The sequence below is a fragment of the Vidua chalybeata genome, chromosome 2 (assembly GCF_026979565.1).
Source record: "Vidua chalybeata isolate OUT-0048 chromosome 2, bVidCha1 merged haplotype, whole genome shotgun sequence".
Taxonomy (NCBI): Eukaryota; Metazoa; Chordata; class Aves; order Passeriformes; family Viduidae; genus Vidua; species Vidua chalybeata.
Window position 1 is genome coordinate 107,749,538 of NC_071531.1, and position 23,377 is coordinate 107,772,914.

The 23,377-nt window shown below is 36.7% G+C and overlaps 1 protein-coding gene across 3 annotated transcripts in view; it reads right to left on the reverse strand.

Annotated features, from left to right (window-relative positions):
• Positions 1-23,377, reverse strand: part of ROBO1 (roundabout guidance receptor 1) — a 292,679-nt gene that overhangs the window by 233,175 nt on the left and 36,127 nt on the right. For all 3 annotated transcript variants that reach the window (XM_053934339.1, XM_053934340.1, XM_053934338.1), the window contains exon 2: positions 16,752-17,078. In XM_053934339.1, the coding sequence (XP_053790314.1) occupies positions 16,752-17,078 (327 nt within the window). The remainder of the gene's footprint in view (positions 1-16,751; positions 17,079-23,377) is intronic.

The following is a 23,377-nucleotide window of genomic DNA, read 5'->3' on the forward strand; positions in this document are numbered from 1 at the left end:
CTGTAAGCTCTATTTGATCCTGGGAATGCTGGATTTCATTCTATGGTCAGTACAGAAAAAGGTGAAAACCAAACAAATTTTCTTAATGCCTTCTTGACTTGCTCAGTATCTATACCTATAAACTGAAGAGGGGGAGAGGGGGTGGTGGTGAGTGTTTGACATATTAATTAATAGTCTTCTAGGAGGAAAAATAAAAACAAAACAAAAATTAATTAGAATAAAGTTATTCAATTTATATTTTCTTACAGATAAGAAGATAATTAACAGCTCTGTCAACATATCATAATATGAACACAATGAAGTAAATATAAATAAGCCAACCAAAGACATGACAACCAGAATAGGGGTGGTAATTTTTTTCCTTATAATATGTGACTTCTGAAACTCTGGGAAAGATTATATGCCATAGATTTGCAAAAATTCATACAGGAAATTAAGTATTTTCTCCTGTTGCTCAGTGTAACATGGGCTGAACAAAAATATATTTGTAAGTGGCTTCTACTTTTGTCTACTTCATTTCTTTGAAATAATCATTATACATTTTTAACCAAAAATTAATATATTTTTACAGAATCTCATTTAATTAGCAGAAAATGTAAGGCAATCTCACACTTCATTTACCAGAACTCTCATTTTCTCACACATGACTGTGTGCACAAAAACAAAAATCCACTAAGAAAAGTCTGGAAGAGTACAGCTCTAAAAAGACCTGCTGGATCAATATTAACTTTATTGGTGCATCTCTTGATTTCCCCCATAAGAAAGAAAGTGGTGAAGTTATGAGGAACAGCTAAGAGAGTCACTTTGCTGCATCAGATTAATGACAACCTGAAATCTATTACTTTCCCTTATAAACTCAGGCATAGTTTGGCACTGACATTATTTTGAACTCTTTCCACATGATTAAAAGCTGACAGGCTTTTAGGAAGGAAGCCTGGACAATGCATTCTCCAGCGAAACCTTCCAAGCATGGTGATTCTGAGGCCACTAAAGATACATCTTTGAACACATTATTAGAAGTACTTCTAGGTTTATTTTTAACTACTATTCTTAATAAATAAACCTTGCTGCAAAAGACCTTAATGCACACTAGAAAACAGATTATTCAATGATGTTCAAAAGCTATAAACATGCAAGGCCGCATCACACCAAGTCAATCATCTTCTCTAATTGTTCGTAGAAAGAGACAATGGACAACCAACCTCATTAAACACCTCCGTGAGAGCACTTGCTTATTTCAAATATAAAACAAACTAAACTGAAATTTGTACTACTGGTGCACAAATCAAAGAGCACACCAGTGCTGACCACTCTGAAAACACAGACTGCAAAGTATCTAGGGTGTTTGTGCAAATCATCTAAAATGAAAAATATCTCCATTACTTGGCTTGCTAAATGCTGACTGATATGGTCAAAAATTACTCTGAGCTTGACAAAGTCACATAAGCCAGGTGAGTAAGGAAGCATTGTCCTCCCACCAGGTTTTATCTGCTGCTTCAGGAAACTGTCAACATGCCACCTAATAGAGATGGTTACAGCCCACCTGGAGTAACAAACAGCCCAGAGATCTGATACAACATTGCCTCTGTAAGTAGTATTATCCTAATAATATATTCTATGAATGTGCACAAGTTTGATTGAACTTTGCTGTAGACACAGCCTTCCTCCTCAAGTAATTTATTTTTCTTTTGCAAATATTCCATATCAAATGAAGATATACTTTGTAGACTTTGTACCAGTCTATTTATATGGACTAAATTAATGTAGATCACTTCATGGAGAGATAAACCCCAGCTAGGGGAACAAAAATACATAAAAAAAGAAAAATAGCAAATAAAAGTGAATCTTAAGGACAGACAAGTTTCTCAAGATAACTAGGTCTTCAAAAGATAAATGAAAAATAGTAGTAATAATAGAGATTAACAGCTCCTTTACTGGAAATGTGCCTAAGGCTGAGGTAAAAGCTAAGTACAGGATTCCATGAATAAAAGCCAAATATTCTCCCCATCATTAAAATAAATTAAAATCTGTTCACATTAGAGTTTCCCATTTTTAACTAAAGAGGAAAAAACCCCAGGCTATTTCTGTATCCTGCTTACCAGAAAACGATTAAATAAATGAGAAGCTATTGGATTTAAAATTAACTTTCCCTCCACACGCTAACAGAAGAGCATGTTTGTATCACCTAATGACTAAACACAAATCAGTTTTGTCCTCATGTACAGACTTTTTCTACTCCATCTTGAACCAGAATCCAGGTATTTTGAACAGCAAGATTCCCTGCCTCCTTAAATTTATCATAACATCTATGCTGAAATGGCAGCTAAAGGAGAATTCACATTACACTCCCTCCAAAATCTTCCTGTGCATTACAAGCACTCGATGCAGAACTGCAGGGATTTGGCCTCTGCTGCACTAATGAACAAGTTTAGGTGCCCACAGTCACGCCATAAAGCCAACTTTCCCCAGGACATACACAGTACGTCCCACAGAGACTTTTATTGGCTAACAAGTCTTATTTCACACCACCGCTAATCCTTTCCCCAGAACAAAGCTGCAAGAGAAACAGTAATTCTCTACCCAGGAACCCTTTATTATGAATTAGCTCCAAATTATCATGACTACTATTTTTCCAAACAAAATGGTAAAGCATGCTCCAAAAGCATTTGTGAAACTTGACCATCCTAACAACCAGCACTGAAATTGCATGCTAAACAATATTTAGAAAAAAATTTATTGCATTACCAAAAGAAACCATCCTACCTTATATCCATGGCTTTCACAAAGAAACAATTACCTTCCCATCACCATAAAGCTGCTTCTCCCCACTATAACAAAGTGCAGCATCTGCCAGCATTAACTTTATTTCAATCCATAAAAAAGGAGAGGGCTTTCAGACCATACTTTCCAACATATTTTGAATAAAATCCTCTTTCATAAAGAGTACTTCTTTCCCTCTAATGAGCCCTAGTGTAGCACAATTCCTTCCCAAGAGTTGTAGAGGCTCTCTTATTTCCACACAAACCTTGAAGTTCCTTAAGAAGGTGAAACCTGTACCATTTCCCAATCAGTGCCTTAAAAATAAAGCTGCAAAGCCTGCCATAACTTTTTATAGTGGCCATATTACTTCTTTTATAGATGATACAGTAAATCTAAGATAAAAAAAAAAAAACACGCACAGGCCCATAAAAGAAGACCTTTATTGCATGCAGTAATTGAAAATGTATTTTGTATTTTATTTTTTAAGGTAGAATTTCTCTGTGTATTAAATTTACAGAGTTTTGAACAAGATGCCTGAATAAATGTCTGCAGAATTTTTATTTCAAGTAAGATATGCACATATCTAATGCACACACAAAACATATATAATGCACACACATATGCTTAATTAAACAATTTGAATCATAATGCTAGTATACATTTAATTTAGAAGACCAAAAGTATGTTATATAAAAAGTTAAAATTTTATTACTTCAAGCAATTGGATCTGGATGAACACTGACATATCTTAATGTTCCATGCAGTTGTTTCCCTTGTAATTAATTAAAGTAATGCCATGTGTTCCAAAGTATGATACTCTGCTAGGCGTATAGGAGAGCCTGCCTGTGATTTTTCATTCCCACTACGCACATATATTTCAGATTCAGTTTAAACTCATCAACCAGAAGAATCTCCAATACATCTACAGTGGGAACAATTACATGCAAATAATCATCAGGCATTAGGCACAGTAAGCCATATATCTCAGCAAATCATCTTAGCCAAACTAATACCCTCCAAGAGAAGTAATTATTATCTCTCCAAATAATTTACATAGAAAGACAGAAACCCAAATAATTAAAAGTCAAGAATCAAGAGATCATTACTCTTAATGTACCCTCTTGTGCTTTAGGTCTCAGCCACAGCCCAGTGTTGAACTTAGAGCCAGCACCACACATCATCAGGAACAATAACCTGTTCACTTTTATAGGGGCAGAAGTCACCAAATTCCAGAGGGGCTGTCAACACAGATTCAAAAAATATAAATCTTTGGAAATAATAGATGTACAAAATTTTACCTAGCTTGGACAACTCCATTAAAAATAGCTTCCTTGGTTCCTTGTAGGTGACGATCCTATTTCCAGGCCTGCCATGTGAGTGGCCTTTCCTTCCCTCCCTAAACCCTCTGGACAGTTTCAGAAGCCTTTGTTCCCAAGTTAAGCCCCTGCAGCTGCCCCAACCCCACACTCCAAAGAATACCAAAACCCTGAGATCCAGAAGAGAAGACATAAGATGGCTGATTAAGTTCTAAAACTGCAGGTATAACAAACAGCATTGTCAGAAAACAGCTACAGTTTTAAGAGCCCCAAGAAAAAGGGGAAAAGGGGAGAAAAGTGAGGAGGTATGAAGCCCTGAGGGACTGGCACCTTCTGCCACTGGGCAAGACTCTTCATTTTCTTACAAAATCCCAGCTTGATATGATGAAGCTGAGTAGCTGAGTGCCCACAGGCTGATGAATTAAAAAAAAAAAAAACTTTACCTGCTTTGTGCTGTGCACATATCATGACAATTTTAAAAAAGATCTGCTGAGCAAGACTAGTGCAAAACCAGTTCCTTTCAACTGTTTCCTGCTCTTTTGGTGGTCTATGGCTTTTACAAGATGCCATCAAGATGAATTACAGACAGAGACAGTAACTAAAGTCTGGTGAATAGTTAATGCCTTTGTATGTAGACCACAGACCAATTCAAACTTTCTGCTCTCCTCTTTAACTCTAAAGATACCACACGGAGCTTCATGCAGTCTCATGTATCAGTTCATTTCAATATAGGAATACCTCAAGGGAACATTTAAAAAAACTAAATAAACACAAACCCAAAAACTTTAAAATACACATTTCCACATTTCAGTATGATATGACCAAAGGAAATAATATTTCCAGTGAAAGAAGAGCTTATTATAAGCTACTGCTTTTCCAACAATGTGACTCAAGTTCTCTTCTGCCTCTTCTGCTTTGCTTGAATTTGCTAAAGAATAACAGTATTTCTTCAAGACACTAACTTTCTTAGGAAGCCTGAATAGTCTGAACAGCAAACTGTACACTTAAATTTCATCCTGTGACTTCCCTTATTGTAGTCTTAATTGAAGAATAAATAACAGTACTGAAATAAACTCTGGTGCTAATTTAACTTCCCAGAGCAGTATGAAAACTTAAATACAGCAAAATAAGCAGTGTTTTACCTACTGATTTACTTCATAGACACAGAATTGTTATTACCTTTTTCAATCTGTAGCTCTGGTCAGGGTAGTACACATGTGTATAGTTTAATGGAGACAGAATCCCTGCATCTATGGTCATGGAATTACAGTCCTTGTTGGCATTTCTATACTCTATGAGTTGACTTGTAGCCTCAAGTTAACTCTATACATTTGCATTAATAAAACTACACTAGGTTAAGCAGAAGTCTTATGTATCCCAAGCTTTTGAAATCTGGAATAATCTGTGCAACTTTTCTGAGCCTGTTTCAACTTTCCAGTGTCCTTTTTTGTGCATGAGTGGATTCAGCATTCCAGTAATCACCTCACTGATGAGTCATCTGTACCTTATCTCTGTACTTGCATTTCACAGCTCAATTAAAAATCTTAAGATTATCTAATGTGATTCCAGGTCCTGTTAAGCATCACTGCCTTAACAGACTATGGCCCCATAATGCAAAACTTTTGAGCATATACCTTTCATGTTCAGATGTGGCATTTCAATGCAAGCATATACTTGCCAGGCCATTCAGTTCAATTATGGTGAGTGGACTTAGCATTACCACTACTGCTTTTATCTAGGTTTTTTATCTTGTTTATCTTACTTGTCTTATGTGCAAATCCTGCAAATAGTGACTGATGATTATTGGGTAAATGCATTTGGAACTATGCACATCTACGCTTTCCACCTCTATCTACCAACCCAATGGGTCTGTGTATGCCTGTTTAGGGGAAAGGGTCACTGCTTGACTCTTTCCACAAAGCAGTTAGATAATTTGAAGAAAAGTAAGTAAATTTTTTACCATTAGTTTCCACTGCTCTTCTACAGACAAGCTCTACTCACACTCATCTAATCCCCAAGGAAGACTGGTTTAAATCAGGTTTCTTTTTTGTCATAATTGAAGTCAGGAAAAAATTAAGCTTACTTTCTTCTTTCCAGTAACAAAATATTTAAATGATGACAGCACACTGAAGGAGCAAAACCAGGGACTGTAACTGCTAATTACTGCTCCCATTTTCTACCCTCCTAACTTTGAAGCTCTGCATCTATTCCATGACATGGAGCAGAAATATGCATGAGTTGCAATTCTCTCTCTATAACAGGGATAACTAATTGACAGCCTGAAGGCTGAATCCAACTCTGCAAGATGGTTTTTCTTGGATCCCATGATGGCCTAGAGCAAAGACTGCACATCGTGTACTGTGCTAAACAATTTGCTTAGCCCACAGGAGAGCGGGAAAGAGAGAAAGGGAATGAAGAGAAGTAGGCCACGGGAGGAACAAAATAACGTGGGTGATGGCCGAGGGGCTAGAATGGAAGTGCAACAGTTCCAGCACTTCCCCACCTTCTCAAGTTGCCTGTCCAGAGAGCAGCTTGTGTGGGGCAGAGCTGGACCAAGCTGGGTCCTCCAGAGCATCTGCCCCAAACTGGGCTAAACCAGAGGAGGGACGACAACCACAGCAGGCTCTCGAGCTCACACACCTTTTGTGATGAGCTCTTCAGAGATAGTTTTGCTGGATCTACTGGATAATCAAGGAGGACTGTGAGTAAACTGGTGCCCCAAGAACCCCTACAACAAACAGAGAGGGGAAGGCAGCACCAGTCCTGCATGGGGACTACAATCTCTCCAAAAGGAGGTCACGCTGCTGGAGCAGATAGTCTGGAAGTTCCTGGCCTGCACATAAATCTTTACATACCTCTGTCACAGAACCACAGAATAAACTAGATTGGAAAAGACCTCTGAGATCATTAAGTCCAACCTGTGACCTAACCTTACCTTATCAACTAAACCATGGCACTGAGTGCCTCACTGAGTCCATGTAATAAAGTAAAGGGTCTGAATTTGAATTTAGACACCCGTCCCTGAGCATCAGTGAAATTAAAATCAGTGACTCTCATCTGCTCCTGCAGGAGCAGTCCTAAGCCCAGCAGGAACACAGTAAACTGAAAGAAGAAAAACAAATGTCCCCGTGTCCAGCCTCTTCTACAGCAACTACATATTTTGTTTTTGGCCTTTGCTGTCTGGGCAGCAGAGGGTTAAAGACTCAATCATCTTGATACATTCATCTGAGCCATGAGCAGCTGGCAGGGAGAAAATAAAAAACTAAGGAGGCCCATAGCCATAGGGAATCAGCAATACACGCTCTAGAGGAATAAATCCAGGAAAATGGAAAATTACAAGTTAGAGAACTCATTTTTTATCCCAGCACCACACAAAAGGGGCAATTTTTGGAACATTTCAAAGGGTTTCCAAAGTTATTTGTAGTTAGTGCTAAAAATTGCTATGAAACATTTCAATTAGTCCTTAAAACAGAGCAATGAAGAGCAGTCTTGTGAGGAACAAACAGAACTGCAAGATAGCTCCCAAATCTCTCCAGAGCTGACAGATTTTTGTGACTGTCTGAAATAAAGATTCAATTTCTTCTTGCCTCAGTTTTTCTGTCTAGAAAACAGCAACAGTAAGACCACCTTCATTCCCAAATATGGCCATATTTAAGTATTATAAAATTCCTTTAAGAACTTCTTTTGAAACATCTACTTACAAATAGAGGAGAGAGGACTTCTCATGGTATTCTTGCAAAAGGGAAACAATGCTAAGGTGCTGGAATAGAAGTATACCCTTGATTCTCTTTCTTCTTATAGAGACAAAATTTACTAAAGTGAGCTAACCTTTATGATTTTGTTTTCTACTTTGGAAAAAAATTGTGATTGTTTTTGGGTATAAAAACCTAATTACTTCAGTTACCATGTCAAAATGAAATAATTTGCAATGCTTACCATTACACCTTTTATTAATATCAAAGGATTGGTTCATCCCTTTCAGAGTGGAAGAGCTAAATACTGAGATTTTTATTATATTTTACTAGCTAATTCCATGATGGCAGTTTCAAATACTTCAGTGGCTACTTCTTCAGCAATTATTACTACAAGTCTAATACATTTTATTTTATGTATAAATTTGCTATCATACGATGTATCTTGCCAAAAATGCTGCTTGATGTCTACTTATGAAAGGACAGACCTTTACACTGGATTTTATGTTTATTCAGAAAGTGAAACATAGGTAAGTTTTCATATATTTTGAGGAAAACTTGATCTATTAAGAAACCAAAATCATAGGTATTATTACAAAGACCAGTCTAAAAGACACCATTAAAAAAAATCTCAGTAAAGTTACTTTATCAGTGGAGCCTTTTCTGTTTTAAAAGCGCACCACACACTACACCAAAGAACTAATTCCACTAATAAAACTGGAGCCATACAAATTCTCTTCAGATAAAGATGTCTACAAGAGAGACTTGCTAGTGTCTGATGGAAAATTTAAGAACAGCCTGGCATTCAAGGAATCTGCTTAATTATTGCCATCTTACTCTTGCAGCATTTTTTTGTCCATGTATTCTGTATACTTTCAGGTGAAAAAAAATCATTAATTTCTTTTAACATCAGAGGAAAGCCTGCAGGTTTTTTACAAAGCACTCTATCAGAAGTATTATTGTTGAGTAAGGATAAGTCATTGAGCTGAAAACCAGACTTTTAACACTAACAGCTTCTGCCAGGAAAGCATTTACTAACAGGAATTGAGGAACAAAAGCAACCAAAAATGCCTTTGCATCTGGAAATGGTTACCAAAATGGCAACTATGTATAAAGTAGCCCAATCACACAACCCTAAGACTCTTTTTTTTTTTACTTTTAAAAGCAAGTGTTACAAAAAAATATTTGACACTTCTCCCTTTTTTTTCCTTAAGCTCAAATATTTTAAACTTATAAATTAATTCAAAACTAACAAACAAGCTTTTTTTTGTGTGGTTTTTCCCCTCCACCTTATCATGACCTTTTGGAATTGAATTATATAGCACGTATATAGGTAAAAAATTAAATTTCAGTCTAGCCAGCTCTAACAGCTCCTCTTCCCAATCAATTTTGATAGCATAGAAGCACAAAGAAGCCCAGTTTAGAGAGTCCACATGTGTTTAATCTTTGATTAATTGAACAAAAACTAAGCGCCTCCAGACATATTTCTTTTAATCACAGGAAAGATATCTTTTCAGTTGCTTTGCTAGTAGGAGAGAGTCAGCAGATGTGTGCCTGGTCTAAAGGGACTTTCTCTTTCTCTGGAGAACACAGTTTAAATAGGAGAGGAACAGACATATGCTGACTATGCACTGCTTAACAGATGACGTAGAGAAGCATCTACTACCTCAGGGAATGGAACGGGGCAGTTTTCAAATTAAATTTCTTTCAAATTCAAAGCGATCAGCTGAAATCAATTTACATACAGGATGCAAGTCAAGTCAGACAGTTCTCATCAGAACACCTCACAGACACAAAGATGCAAATCTATCTTTGCCAGCAGTATGATCTCAAAGAAAGGTTTTAACCTGATGACAGTAAAAAAAGAAAATAAAAATTAATTTCTTCAAAATTTTAAACACAGCTGATACTTTTGTTTTCTGGGGAATGATAATTCAAAATAATATTTCATTAATGAGGAGTATTTGCCAAATATTCTCAATTAATATACAAAATGTATTGGCACAACACAAATTTATTTCCAAATATTAACTCAGAAGCAAGTCTTTAAGAACTTCAGAAAAAACTTTTTTTTAAAGTGTCATACTGGGGGAAAAAGCATCAGAACAACCAATGCATGAGGATTACTAGTCAGCATTTTACTTGTCTGACTTTATACTTCTGCCTACAGGCGTATGTCCTGTATCATCAGCTAGGAAATGGAAACACTTACAAAAATAGAAATGATCTTCATCTAGTTCTACCAAGATGTCTTGGGGGACGGAGAAGGAGGGGAAAGAAAGATCAAGAGTCTAAAACAGAAATGGGGAGAAAATGTACTAGACGCCTCTTAGATGAAAACACCACATAAAGACTCCCTCGGACCAGAGGAACCTCACAATCAGGAAAAATGAGGAGACAGCCAATGGTCCCAGTTAATTTGATAACTTGCATTAAGGAGTTCCCTCTGAACTCTGCTCAATCCTTCCCAGCCCAGAGGCACACACACAGGCTGGAGAACTGTTGAACAGCACATCATTTAATGACACGGGAAGGGAGGAAAAACAAGCTTCAGACACTGAAAACAAACTATAATGTCCTTATAAATGGTAATAAAATGTCCTTTTCCTTCTTCACGCAATGAGGATATCTGCCTTAATTCCCATTTACACTCAATGTTAAGAGTCCAAATTGTCTTCCACAGGCTTCTGAATAGCCAAACTAAGGATATCTTTAGTATCAATTCCCTGTGTTGGCTGGATTCAGGAAAAACGTTTAAATACTTGTATCAGGATTATGCTTGATATAATAAGACCCTTCAACCTGAACAATTTTGATTCCATTTTTTTCTTTGAAACTAACAACTTGATGACAAAACGTGCAAAGCAAGGCTTTCACCTCATTTGAAAAGCCAGATTCCCCAGTTTTGGTTCAAGGCTTCAGATAATCTTTTACCCATCAGAGCTGCCATTCCACAAAAAAGACTGGTACTACATTGTTTGATTTATGAATTCAGTGAGCTGCACAGCAATTTTTGGCAGGACTACAAAACATCTAATTTTGCTTAATCATCCATCCCAGCATGGCCACTGCAACATCCTAAATTACTCATCAGCTTAAGAATAATCTATTTATTTACATTATCACCACCCATCAAGACTTGTACTCCTAACTTGCTCTGTTGTGCATAGTTTCTGGGAAAATACAGACATGTAAGAACAGTTTTCAGGCAAAGTGTACATTACCTTGCCCTGATCTTGGCAGGAGTAGATAACTGCATTGAATAGGAATATTTTATGTGCTCTGTTTTCACAGTGGTTGAAAGTCTCAGGTAATAGCATCCATGAAAAATTTTCATTTTTAAAGTATCATTGTAATCCACTGACAGTAACACTCTCCTGTGAACTGCTTTGATACAGAATTAGCTATAATGCTCAAATATGTCAACACACATCAGCAAAGTCCTCTTAGTTTGCTTCCAAAATCTAGTGAATCTTAGCACTTCAGGCGTACTACAGAAGAGGCTTCCAAACATCCCCACAGAACAACCAAAACCCTAAAATACGAGTCTCATGATTTTTAACTTTTAAGAACTAACCTTACAAATTTCCAAATACATACAAGTTGTATTTTAGATAATAAACATGGAAATTTCCTTTAATAATAGACTTAGACATAACAGAATGAAGCTCTGCCTGCCATACCAAACTTATAAACTTACAGGTAGAAGCATATTTAAGCTGTCATGTCTCACTTCTTTAGTTGTCCCTAGATTGTTTTTTGGTCGTTGTTGTTGTTTTTTTTAAAAATCTCTAGGGTTTTGTTTTTTCTTAAATCTGTACATAAATTTATTCCTTAATGCATACATTAACCTCATAAACCCCTCTACAGCATTCACAACCAGTAATTCTATTATTTTATCCATTTATTCATGAGTGCAGGCAGAAGACTCAAAGAAGACAGACCTTTTGTGATACCTTAAAACCAACCACACACTTGAAACGAAGCCCTGACTTTTGTGAGACTTTGCCAAATAAAACTGTAAGCAAAATGAACAGCATATGCTTGCCATGCACATGGGTGCCTCAAATGATGGAAGTTCTGATACGTATCCAAAATGTTTTACTCGTTGTCATGCAGCTGAAGAACGGAGTTGTTTGTCCCACGCTCTTAACATGCCAGTGATTACACATAAGGTCCATTTACACAAATTTCATAGTTTGAATTCTGACAACATTGCATAATTTGCAGATAATACTACAATCAAGAACTCAGGAAGGCTGTATATTGCCTAAAACTAGTGCAAAGTGAGAAAGAATTTTGCAGCTCATATTCTGCATAACAGGAAAATGAACTACAGGGAAGTCATCACTGATCTTCAGATTCTATAACCTTAAAACTGTAACAAAGTATTTTTAGAACTATGTCATCTAGTATGCACTGGAAATTATGTTATGATGATGAAAAAGCTACACATGAAAGAATCATGCCAAATACCCTGGTCATAAATATATATCTTCTCTAAAAATTCACTCTGATAAGGCAAGGCATGAGGGGAAAGAATTTTTCTGGCAAAAGAGAAATAAGTTTGTCTCAGAGAAATATGATTTGGAAAACTGATTTGCAGAGTCCCTAACTAGCAAACATAACCAAGTTCATTTGCATTTGATTTTTCTTAACAGCCTGAAAAATCTTTAGAGTGGAGAAAGGAAGATGAATATACCCTTGAAGCTATTGTTGCCACTCTCGAGATGAGTAGGCTTCTACAAAACTATTACTTAACAGACATCCACAAGATACAGAGTTCCAATTTTCCTCAATAAAGAATAACATAAAAAAAATCCACTTGAATCAAACTATCACACACCAATAACTGAATTTGGTCTTAATCAGGTGGATCTATTCACCAGACAATCCTGAGAGATTCAAACACGTGAAGCAGCTTGCAGCCATTTTCCAGTCTGCTAATGCACTTTTTCAAAACTGCTCCTATTTCTCTACTCTGAAAAATGACTTTGTTTTCCAACTGTTAATGTGAGAGCCAAAACAGTCTTCAGCCTTTACTCTGAGGATGAAGTATGATTCCACTTTCTTCTCCCACCTGTAAAAGCTGACATTTATAGAGAGAATTACCCAGCTTCATTTTGACAGGGACATGCCCTTTCCACGTTCTTTAGGACCTTTCACCACCGGAGAACGTGTCACTGGTAGGCAGTAATCCAAAACCAGTTACATTCCTCCAAAAGAAAACATGGAGCTAATTTAAGTAGGTCTCCGGTGATCAAAAGGCTGAGTTCAGGAAGTCAGGAAGAGGGAGGGAAACAGACTTGGAGCAGCCTCAGTCTGGAGGATGCCTCCACCCTGATTATCCCAATCGCTCACCCCTTCTCGGCTACGCTGCAGAAACTGCATGCTTCTGCAAAACGACTCTGAACACATACAGCCAGTCTCCATTTCAAAAAGTTGTGGAAATGGGATTTCGAATACAGATGAACCCAGTGAACTTAAAAAAAATAAATTCCCCAGTTAAACAGGAGTTACATCACTTATTTGACTGACTTGCAATTCACATTTTATGCAAATTTATCTCCTTCCCATTTGACAGATCTAAATTTCAAACAAAATGTCAAGTCAAGTAATACTAAATTACCAAGCTTCTTTGCATAGAGCTGTGCAAGAGAAAGTAGTTTTACTAGTCTCCAAAGTGTCTGAAGTACTTTAGTTCCTGAAATATCAAGTGGCTGGCTAAATAACGTGTTTGGTAGATTTAGGATACCACTCTTCACTAGCCAGAGGATCACCTTGTTTTTAAGGATTTTTAGGGGATGGAGCATGATTTCAAGGTAATAACTGAAGAAACTTAAGCAAATACAGCTGCACAAATATTTTTATATAAAATAAAATAGGACTATGGAAAAGATATAACAAATCCTTAATGCTGTGAGTAGACACATGACACCTTCAAACATTCTGGAAGGGTCATAAGAGCCATATATTAAATAAGACACTTATTTAATTCAATTTGCTGACAGTAAATGTTATTTAGGTCATGACCAATGGTATTAATTTAGGACAAACACTACAATTACTTAGATATATATCAGTGGAAGAAAATGCAGCATCCTCTGGATTAAATGACATGCAAATGTCAGTCAAATCACCAAGGAGAGGCTGATGACTAGAAAGTGACAAAGCAGAGGGAAAACCATCTTCAATTCTGATTTAAGTTACTACTCCCCTGTGGTAATCAAATCTAAAGCTGCTTTGAAAGTTCTTAAAATACACAGGTATTAAAAAAACAAAACAGCTTTTAATACAGTGAAGTCTTCTGAAATCTGTAGCTTTGAAATCCCACTACATTTCTTTCTTTCAAACTGTGGAATCTACGCACAGTGTGCTTAAGGAAGATGTCCACCTGACTACATAAGCAACAAATATTCTTTGCGGATTAAATTCAAAAGATGAGCATGCTTAGAAAGTTGAAAAATAATTGCATGAAGGCATAACAGACATGAAGACTTTAGTATTAACCTGAATCTAAAGTGAAGTGCACAACATCCTTTGGAAAGTGAAGGAATTTCCTCTAACAATATGTTACTATATGAGATGATCGGAGAAAAGTGATAAATTTCCCATCATGTGAAACAAACTGGTGCAGGCATGAGCTGCCTCTTCCAGTCAAGAGTTAGCAGGTAAATTGCAAAACATGATGTTGCTTCTTGTTTCACAAAAGGTTTTTGGTTAAAATTGTAGCATCAAAGCATATAATGAGCACTCTTAATCATCTTCTGTACTTTGTGGAAAGTAGAAACCAAACAAAAGCAATTTGACTCTGCAAACATACAAAAATTAAACTAGAACATAAGGCTTTCTAAACAAGCAACTGTGTATGACTACAGGCATAGAAATGTAAATGCTCTGGTGCTCAGCACAGGTGTGCTGAGAACTAAACTGAACAGTTTGCTGATTTGTAGCAATCCGCTGCAAATGCAGCTCCAGTTTATAATGATTACACCTATAATGCAGAGCTTTTTAATTTAATGCAAATTTATTCCACCAGCTTTCAACTCTTTCCTTGCTCCTCACCTCTTCTGTGCTATTTAAAGTGCTTTGGTGCTACTGCACTGTCACAGCACTATTTCTACTAAAATAATAACCTTTACTGTTAAAATTCTTTGTCTACAATGTCCCGGTATGCAACTAAAATTGTATATCATTATATCCACAATCTTATTTCCAATATAGATTGTGTTTTTTCTTTTTTCTTTACAGCATTGTTGGTGGTTACTTTTCCATAAATGCCCTTGATACAAGCGCTAGTGAGTTCCACTTTGAGGAGGATTAACAATTTAATGCTATATTATTGTTAAATTATGTACATTTACACACTTTAAAGAAGTTGTTTTTTTTTGTCTCAAGAGTTGGCTGAATCTCTTAAAAAATTTGTGGCAATATCAGTATTTTGCATTCAGACTCTGTTAGGAAGACCCTCTACTATAATCACATGAAAATTATTTGAGCCAGGGGTGACAAATACATTTAATAACTATGTACTATTTGCATTGATGCATGCACAGTGCATCAATCACTGAAGTCCACCTCACATTTCTGGGTTCTGATGAGAAGTTGTGCATTTCACACATCGCTTCAAGGTACATCACAAATAAAAAGAACACAAAATAAGCATAGAACATTAAAACCCCATCTAAGAACCAATGTGAAGTGCTATAAACGAAACAGCAATTCGATAAAAATCAAGACCTCAACCCTTAATGCCCACTCAAAATTACATTTACAAGATACCAGATACAGCATTTGGGAGTAAGGAGTATGATTCAAACAGGTTACACATTTACTGGATAAGCATACTTCCAGCTACCCAGACACTGATTACTTTTATCACTAGAAGTGGTTAACACGGAAACAGCATGATCTTAATCGTGTATATCTACACTGTTGTATGTGAAGCTTGAGATCTTTCTGGTGTAGTTACCAAAGTCCTTGGGATGGTTTTGAATGTGAGAGACTAGACAGAGGGCTCAAGCAAATGCACAAATTTAGTCTATTTCCTTGGCCTTCTGTGAGACTTGTGAAAATCTGTGAACTCTTCTAAAACTATACACCAGTGGTGGCATTTAACCTATCTAAGAGATAGGGGCCTCTTCAGAGCTCGTTAACAACATGAATCATTCAGTCAACAGAGATCAGTGTTTTCAGAGTGACTCACCCAGTTCTCTGCTGCTCTTCAACAGGACACCAGGTGAATTGCTACACATTACAAAGGAAGCCTATAAAAGCCACTTCAAAATAGACATCTAACTTTGAATTGCAAGGCTTCCTCTCATACTTCAGTACCCCCAAAATTGAGTTTTTTTGACCTACACTTGGCCCTCCATATGAATGCTTAAACCACTTTAATGTACAATCTCTTCCTCTACAAGAAGTAGAGTTTAAAGGATATACAGGAAGAGATAAGCATTACAAAGTGATGTGAACATACTTGACTGCTCCTTCCGTTGGCCAATACTTAAAACCAGAGAGATAATTTTGTGGGCCAGTTCTCTTGGAGAAAAAAATAATAATTTTGTGTTTCTAAATATGCCATTCTTCTTTCTAGTGTTTATTTGTGCAACAACAATTATCTTGTTACATCAAATCCTGGCTATCCTGCTTCCTATTACACACTGTAAATTGCATGGTTATCTGGAGAGGAAAAAACATGTATAAATTGAAACTAAGTATACAAAATCGTACAAACATAAAGCAATCATAATTTTATGGAAGCATGAAAGTAGCACAAAATCAGCTGAATTTCTCCAGTGATATGATACATCTTCTGACTTCCCTTCTATTTTCCTATCTCTGCATAAATAATAATTAACCGTGTAATTCCTTCATTTCTTTCAAGTCACTGCCTCAGAGGCAGCTCACACTTATTTTTATCTTCAAATAACATCAAAGCAAGCGGCTGTTACCAAAGGGGGGAGGACGGAAATGTACTTACTTGCCACCTCCAGCGATGCATTATGACTTACAGCTTCCCCAAGGTAATTCCTTGCCACACACACATAGACCCCTTCGTCCGGCCGGCTCTTGCGCCCGTGCACGATGCGTAGGAAAAATAAAGATCCGCTGGGCAGCAGCATCCGGTGGGAGCGCGGGTCATCCTTGTCCGTTTCCACCCTTTCCCCCCCCTTGTACCACTCGATGGTGGGGGTCGGCCTTCCCTCTGCTTTGCAGTTCAAAGTGGCTGGTTCTCCTTTGGAAACAATCAAATCGGAGGGGTGCTCCACGATCCGAGGCGGGAAATCCTCCTGTCGAAGACGGGAACCTGCAAGGTAAAAAAATGTAAAGTTTTCTCAGGAAATCATTGCCAGATACTGTCACGGTGTTTTGCAAAACAACTACTTAACCATCACCTCGCAGCACAGCATTTGATAAGAGCAGCTATTAACATCCTGAAGTACACAACAGAAAACCTTAGCGCACTTCACCGTATGCAAGGTTCTCCCAAGTGAGTATGTTCAAAAGCATTTTCTCAAGAGGGGACCTAATATTAGTGAACAGCCAGATTCCTAAATCACATCAATCTTTACATGGACCTATTCATGTACATAAATTTATACAGTCATGCATATGCACATCTAGAACTACATGAACTAGTCCTACACATACCCCACAGAGATCAGACCACCTCAACCAGCAGAACTGGTACTTCTAATCCATAACCCAAAGCCATAGCCAACCTTACGCAACCTTCTGGGAAGGCCATTAATTCATGCAATGTCTACAGAGTAACTCTAAGATTTCCACTGCTCACAGAGTTGCTTTATTTCACTTGTACTATCATCTCCTAGGTTCTTAGTAAAGTAGTGCTGTAAAAGTATAAATGCATGGAGGGCCTGAGTGCTTCTTATGCCTTGTGCATCAGGGAAAATTTTTACTTTATAAAATTCCAGATGCCTCCAATCTAGAAAAAACTGTGAGGCAAGAGTATCCAGCATAAAAGAAAAGTTACAAGCAAGTAAGATACTCTCCTAGACAGGGTGCTTCTAAACAAGATGCTCCTCTAGAAAAGTATTCCATTTCAGACTATTTAAAAAATTGAGCTGATAACTTGCATTAAAAACAAAACATAAAATCCCAAACAGAAAACACAAAACAAATGAAAAAAAAACCCCTAACAAAAAGCCCCAAAACCCCAACAAAGAAACAAACAAACAACCCCAGTAATAGTCTGCATAGATATATACCACAGACAAATATGATAATCTACTGGATACCCAAGAATTCCAAACTGGGAATAAACACATATCAAAATGTTCAGGGTTTTAAAATGTTGACTCAAATTTAAATTATTGTTTTCCTTATTTCTCTCTTTCTTGAAGCACAACTTTGCCATGGATAAAAATTAGTCTCTTGGGTCACTAATTCCTGATTATTAAAATCTCAGATGCCAAGATTCTTTATTAACATTAATAACATGGGGTTTGAACAGCTGTGAAGCACCAGAAACAGAAATCTATTCACAGCAGGTTAAAAGACCATAAACTGATATGGAAACAGGGAAAGGAGACAATAAGAGGAGAGGTCCAGGGACTACTGTTTTAAATATATGCTAAATATGTCATACATACATACATGCATGCATACATATCTATACGTATATAAAAATATTCTAAAATGTACAATTTTCATTTTATTTCGTATTTTCTTTACCTCAAGATAATTAAATGTTCAGCTAATCAGCTAGCACTACCACATGCTCAAAAAATCTGTCAGTATGGCCAGACTACATTGAAATACATTTGCATTCTGTATGTAGTAAAACAGGGTAGTTTTACATGAATTTTACTGATCATTAAATACAAAACATCTCAAACAGCAATAAACCTCCTCTTCAGATAAGGTTTGGGTAGACAGAACAGAAGCCAAGGAGCTTCCAAACCCTTCTGCTGGCTACACACCCTGGCACAGCCCAAGCCTGCACATCACACCAAAGACAAATTTTAAGCAGCACCTCCAAGAGGTTTGGCACAGGCCAAACCCAGTGAAAGGAGAGCTAAGAGCACAAGAAAATTATGCCAACCAGCACTGGTGTTTTGCAGCAGCTAAAAAAGCCTCTAATAGACTTCTGTGTTCCCTGAGAACACATCTCAGTCACTGCAAAGCTGCATCTGTGTCTACTCATCCCAAACTTTTACACAGCTTTTGTGAAAAGCCCCTCATTGAATACTTCTGCCCTCACAAGTGTGTCAGCTAATTTCAAATACCTATTTCCAAGGTAAAAATGCCTAGAGAGGGATTAAAAACCTTATTTTGTTTATATTTTTACTCACTTCCTATGTAATTCCCAAGGAAAGGTGTTGAAACAAAGGATTACGGAGCTAAAATCAATTGCTCTAAGATGCTCTGGAAAAATAAAAAGGCAATTTCAATGTAAGATGTTTAAAAGGCAGTTAAGAAGTCTTTTAAAAACCAAAGTTTTGACATATGCTAGTATGTACCGTGTTTGTATTTTCACAGGCAATTCTAGCTAGCCAGCACACAATACAGTACAAGTATCCTATTGTTTCTGTCAGCCTGGCCCAGACCACAAATAAATGAAATACCATTTTCAGATATATTGTATGCAAGCTTTCCACACTGACATTTAACTGGCTGCACATGTACTTCAAGCACTGTACAGAATGAAAGCATAAAGACTGACCTCTAAACTTTCTTGAAAACTGAGACTCAAAACCCTAAGCGGGGGAAAAAAATCCTTCAGGATCATCCAGGAATGCTCATATATATTTTTATCTTTGCTGGATAATATTGGAGAAGATAAATAACAGAAATGTCTATTTTTTTTTTTTTTTTTATATCTTAGCATTTTATAAAGTAACATTCCTCTAGTAAATTTCATAGCAGTGCTTAGATCAGAAAGGGACAAAAGTTGCATGATTACTTGACTGGCACATAGTGAGCAGTAAGCACAGATTTAGTGACAACTGCCTGAGGGGTATAATGGCCTTGACAACCAAGTTATAATCTTTTTACGTATCTACACTTTTTCTTTTTTTTTTTAATATTCCTTTTCTTTTAGCTAGTTATTTAAGCTGCATTTACCTTTTATTGAGAAGAAGCAGCTTCAATTATCAACATAAATCCTAAGAGTGAACACCAATCCTACAATTTTCCTGTCAGAAATCCTTCCAAAAGCTGAGCACCTAATACATACTGGGTCTGCCATTAAATATACAACAGAACTGCTGTTTCTTTTTCCCGAAGACGACAGCACTGGGTTATAGGAACTAAACAGCTTGCGTTCTCTGCTTTTATTATGATTCAAGTCTTTCATAAAAAGTCAACTGGATACCACCAATTAAAGTACCCCATACTAATTATTTCATGCTGCTGCTTAAAAGAACAATTATATGAAATCATGTTTCCAGTTTCTGGAAACTGTTGGGCTGCACCACAACAATTTTTACAAGAACTCAAACAATGACATAAACAGATGTGAAGGTACAGAGAAAACTTGCATTAGATAAATGACAAATTTGTAGAAACTAAGATTTGCCTTTATTCCCAACTTACAACATCCTCTTGGTAGCATATTAAAACTTATCAGTAAACAGTAGGGAGTGTATTTGAATATGAAAGCTGCTCATATCAGGGGTTCAAACACTATGTACCCCTTGTGTACAAACATGTTGTCCTTCAGAGGAAAACAAAAAAGTTTGTGGTATTGGAACAAACTGCATCAGTCCATCTAAACCTGAGCTCAGATGGATATGGAAAACCTCATCTCCCAAGATCTATATATCTAAATAGTGATTTATCATAAGTATTATAAAATACAGTGTGACAGACTGTATCCTTAGCCAAATTCCTAAGGGCCAGTATACTCTTGGCCCTGTTTCTTTTCCATTCCACAAATACTGCATTTAACATTGATTTTCAGAGCACATGAACCTTGCTCTTTTCTTTTCATTACTGAAACCCTATGTAAGATCTGAGTAACTGAGCCTAATTGCTATCAAAGTTATTAGTAAAATGCTAACAAACAAAACCACAAGTTAAAAAGCAGTGTTAGGAGATCCTTGCAAACAATTATACGTAATCAGATCATAAGAGTTCCCCCAATTCCCAAGTGTTTCCAGTAACAACTTAACCTCTCTCAGAAAATTTTCAGAAAGTGGAGGGGAGTATCTCTGTGGTTTTATGTAAGTTGACTGGAAAGATGCTCCATAAGTCTCTCGTGCTAGTGGTTAGAAATCTTGCCCTAATCCTCAGGTTAAACATACCTCCAAATAGTAAGTACCTCATTCTTCCTGTGCTGAAAGTGCCCTATAATTCAGATCTCTCCACACACTTCTTGGACTTTTATGCCTTTGACATGCAAATTGCAACCTTTTCCTTTTTTACGAGCCTCTTGGATTCTGTGTTGTTGCTGCTCTTAGAAGTCATAAAACTAATTTCATCTGGTTTTCCCCTCAAAAGATTTGCTCACCTTTTCCTTGTCTTAAATTCTAGTTTATTCTTTTTGAAGATGGAAGACCCAAACCATACACACTCCAGAGGCAAGTAGACTCTGAATACTATTTCAAGCACACACTGCAAAACAATATCACATCATGCTACAGGGCAAAAATAACTAAAGGATAAATCAAAGTATTTTTCTCAAAGTGGCTTTTCTGCCCTTTACCTGCAGCTAACCTATCCTATTGAGTTTGTTTTGTTGTACAGACAACAAATAATTTTCAAGGAAAAAAAAAAAAAACAGAACTAGGAAGACTCACTGACATTTTGTCCCATTCATTTTCTTTCTCTCAACTTCTCCATTCTTTTAATATTCCTACTCTTTGTATACTACCCTTCTGCAGCTTCAATAAAACACCTGATTTCCTAAGCTTTGTAGCCTACAAGAACTGCATATTGAAAAGCAATTATTTTGACATTTTGGGGTTTATTGTCGTCCTTCCAAAACCAAAGACATGAAGTAATTAATAAACATAGTAAGGCTGTGCCTACTTTGATTTTCCCAAAATAGTTATATCAGAACAGAAATTTCATTGTCTAATTCTACTTTGCTATAAAGCAAAAGAGTTAAAACTGCATTTAACTGATATTTCTGAAACACCAACTGGAGAATAGCACTGGTACCACTTTGGTGTGAGGAAGTGGGCCTTTGACACAGAGTTTTATTTACTACAGCTGTTCATTTCTAACACCTGAACATTAAACATATATTCTAGAAAAACAAAGTTATACTTTTCACCTAAATCCCGCCATTACTTAGCACAGTCATAACTCCTTTAAAAGGATGCCACTTTCATGAACAAAAATGTTCCCCTGCAAGTGAGAGAGTATTTGTACACTAAGGAGGAAAACATAAGAGTTGGAATGCAACAGCTCAGTCACATCAGCTGATCAATGCCTACCTGGGACTACAGGTTTACTGAAGTGCATTTCAAGACATGGTAAATGCTTCCAAACACTGATCTGGGAATAGGTGCAGTTATTTTCAATAGATACCATAAAATGTGAAAAGCAGGGCTCTCACTTTGGATCAGCAGAAGCTGCAGTTATCCTATGTCTTCCCAATGAAAAGAAATGCTCTATTTCTTTTTCTGAGAACACACTGGAAAACAGGTAAGCAAGGTGTAAGTGAAAAGAAAAGCCCTGAACACTACCTGATCACTCCCACCACAAAACCAAAGTGATGTTCCCTGAAAAAGAAGTTGTTCTTATTTCAATTTACATCACCACGTCAAGGAATCCTTTTATTTCCTTCCTCTAATCCCTATTGACATTTCATTGATAGACAAAATTATGAACATATTTTTCTTTTAATTATCTTTCCTACTAAAGGATATTTTAGGGTAAGCAAAATAATTTAAGAACAAAATCTGATTACAAAATGTGGACAATGGCTTTTAAATAAATCTGTAGACATCCACAAAATATTTTTCCCACTCAAAAGACAGCAACAAAATCACTTCAAGGTTAAGACACCATGAATTACAATTGCATTTCTGTCACAGCTACCACACTATCAGGAGATGTCAGAAACCAGTAATTTACTGTACACTTATGGGAAAAAAAAAAAAAAACTAGGGTAATGACAGAGCGCCTGGAGTTTTAAGCCACGTCTGTCTGTCTCTTTGAAATAAGAGATTAAATGGGAGCTGTACTAAAAATGCATCAAATCCAGACTGATCTCGTGCCTGGCTCTTACACTGAAAGATGTAAGCCAAACACTGGAAGCTACAGACATTCAATTTACACAATATTCGTGACCTGGTCAGCTGAACAGGAGTTACAGGAGTTAGTTGAAGTATTGTAGCAATAAGCTAAATAAATAAAGAAGGAAAAATAATTTTTAAAAAGTTTATATATCATGGGTGTAAATGGTTTGCTTCTGTTCTTTATTCAGCAGGACATACACGAAAAAGCCATGAGTTGTAAGCAAAAAAGTCTTCTGGAAAGCTGCACATTATCTTAGAGTTATTTACATACTCCACCTGGTGGGAATGGAAGAAAAAAAAAGGCAAATACTGCATTGCTCAGATATTAACACTGAGTCTCCATTTTAGTTCCTAAAGACATATTTCCCAGGAGATGCTAAGAGGGACTTGCTCT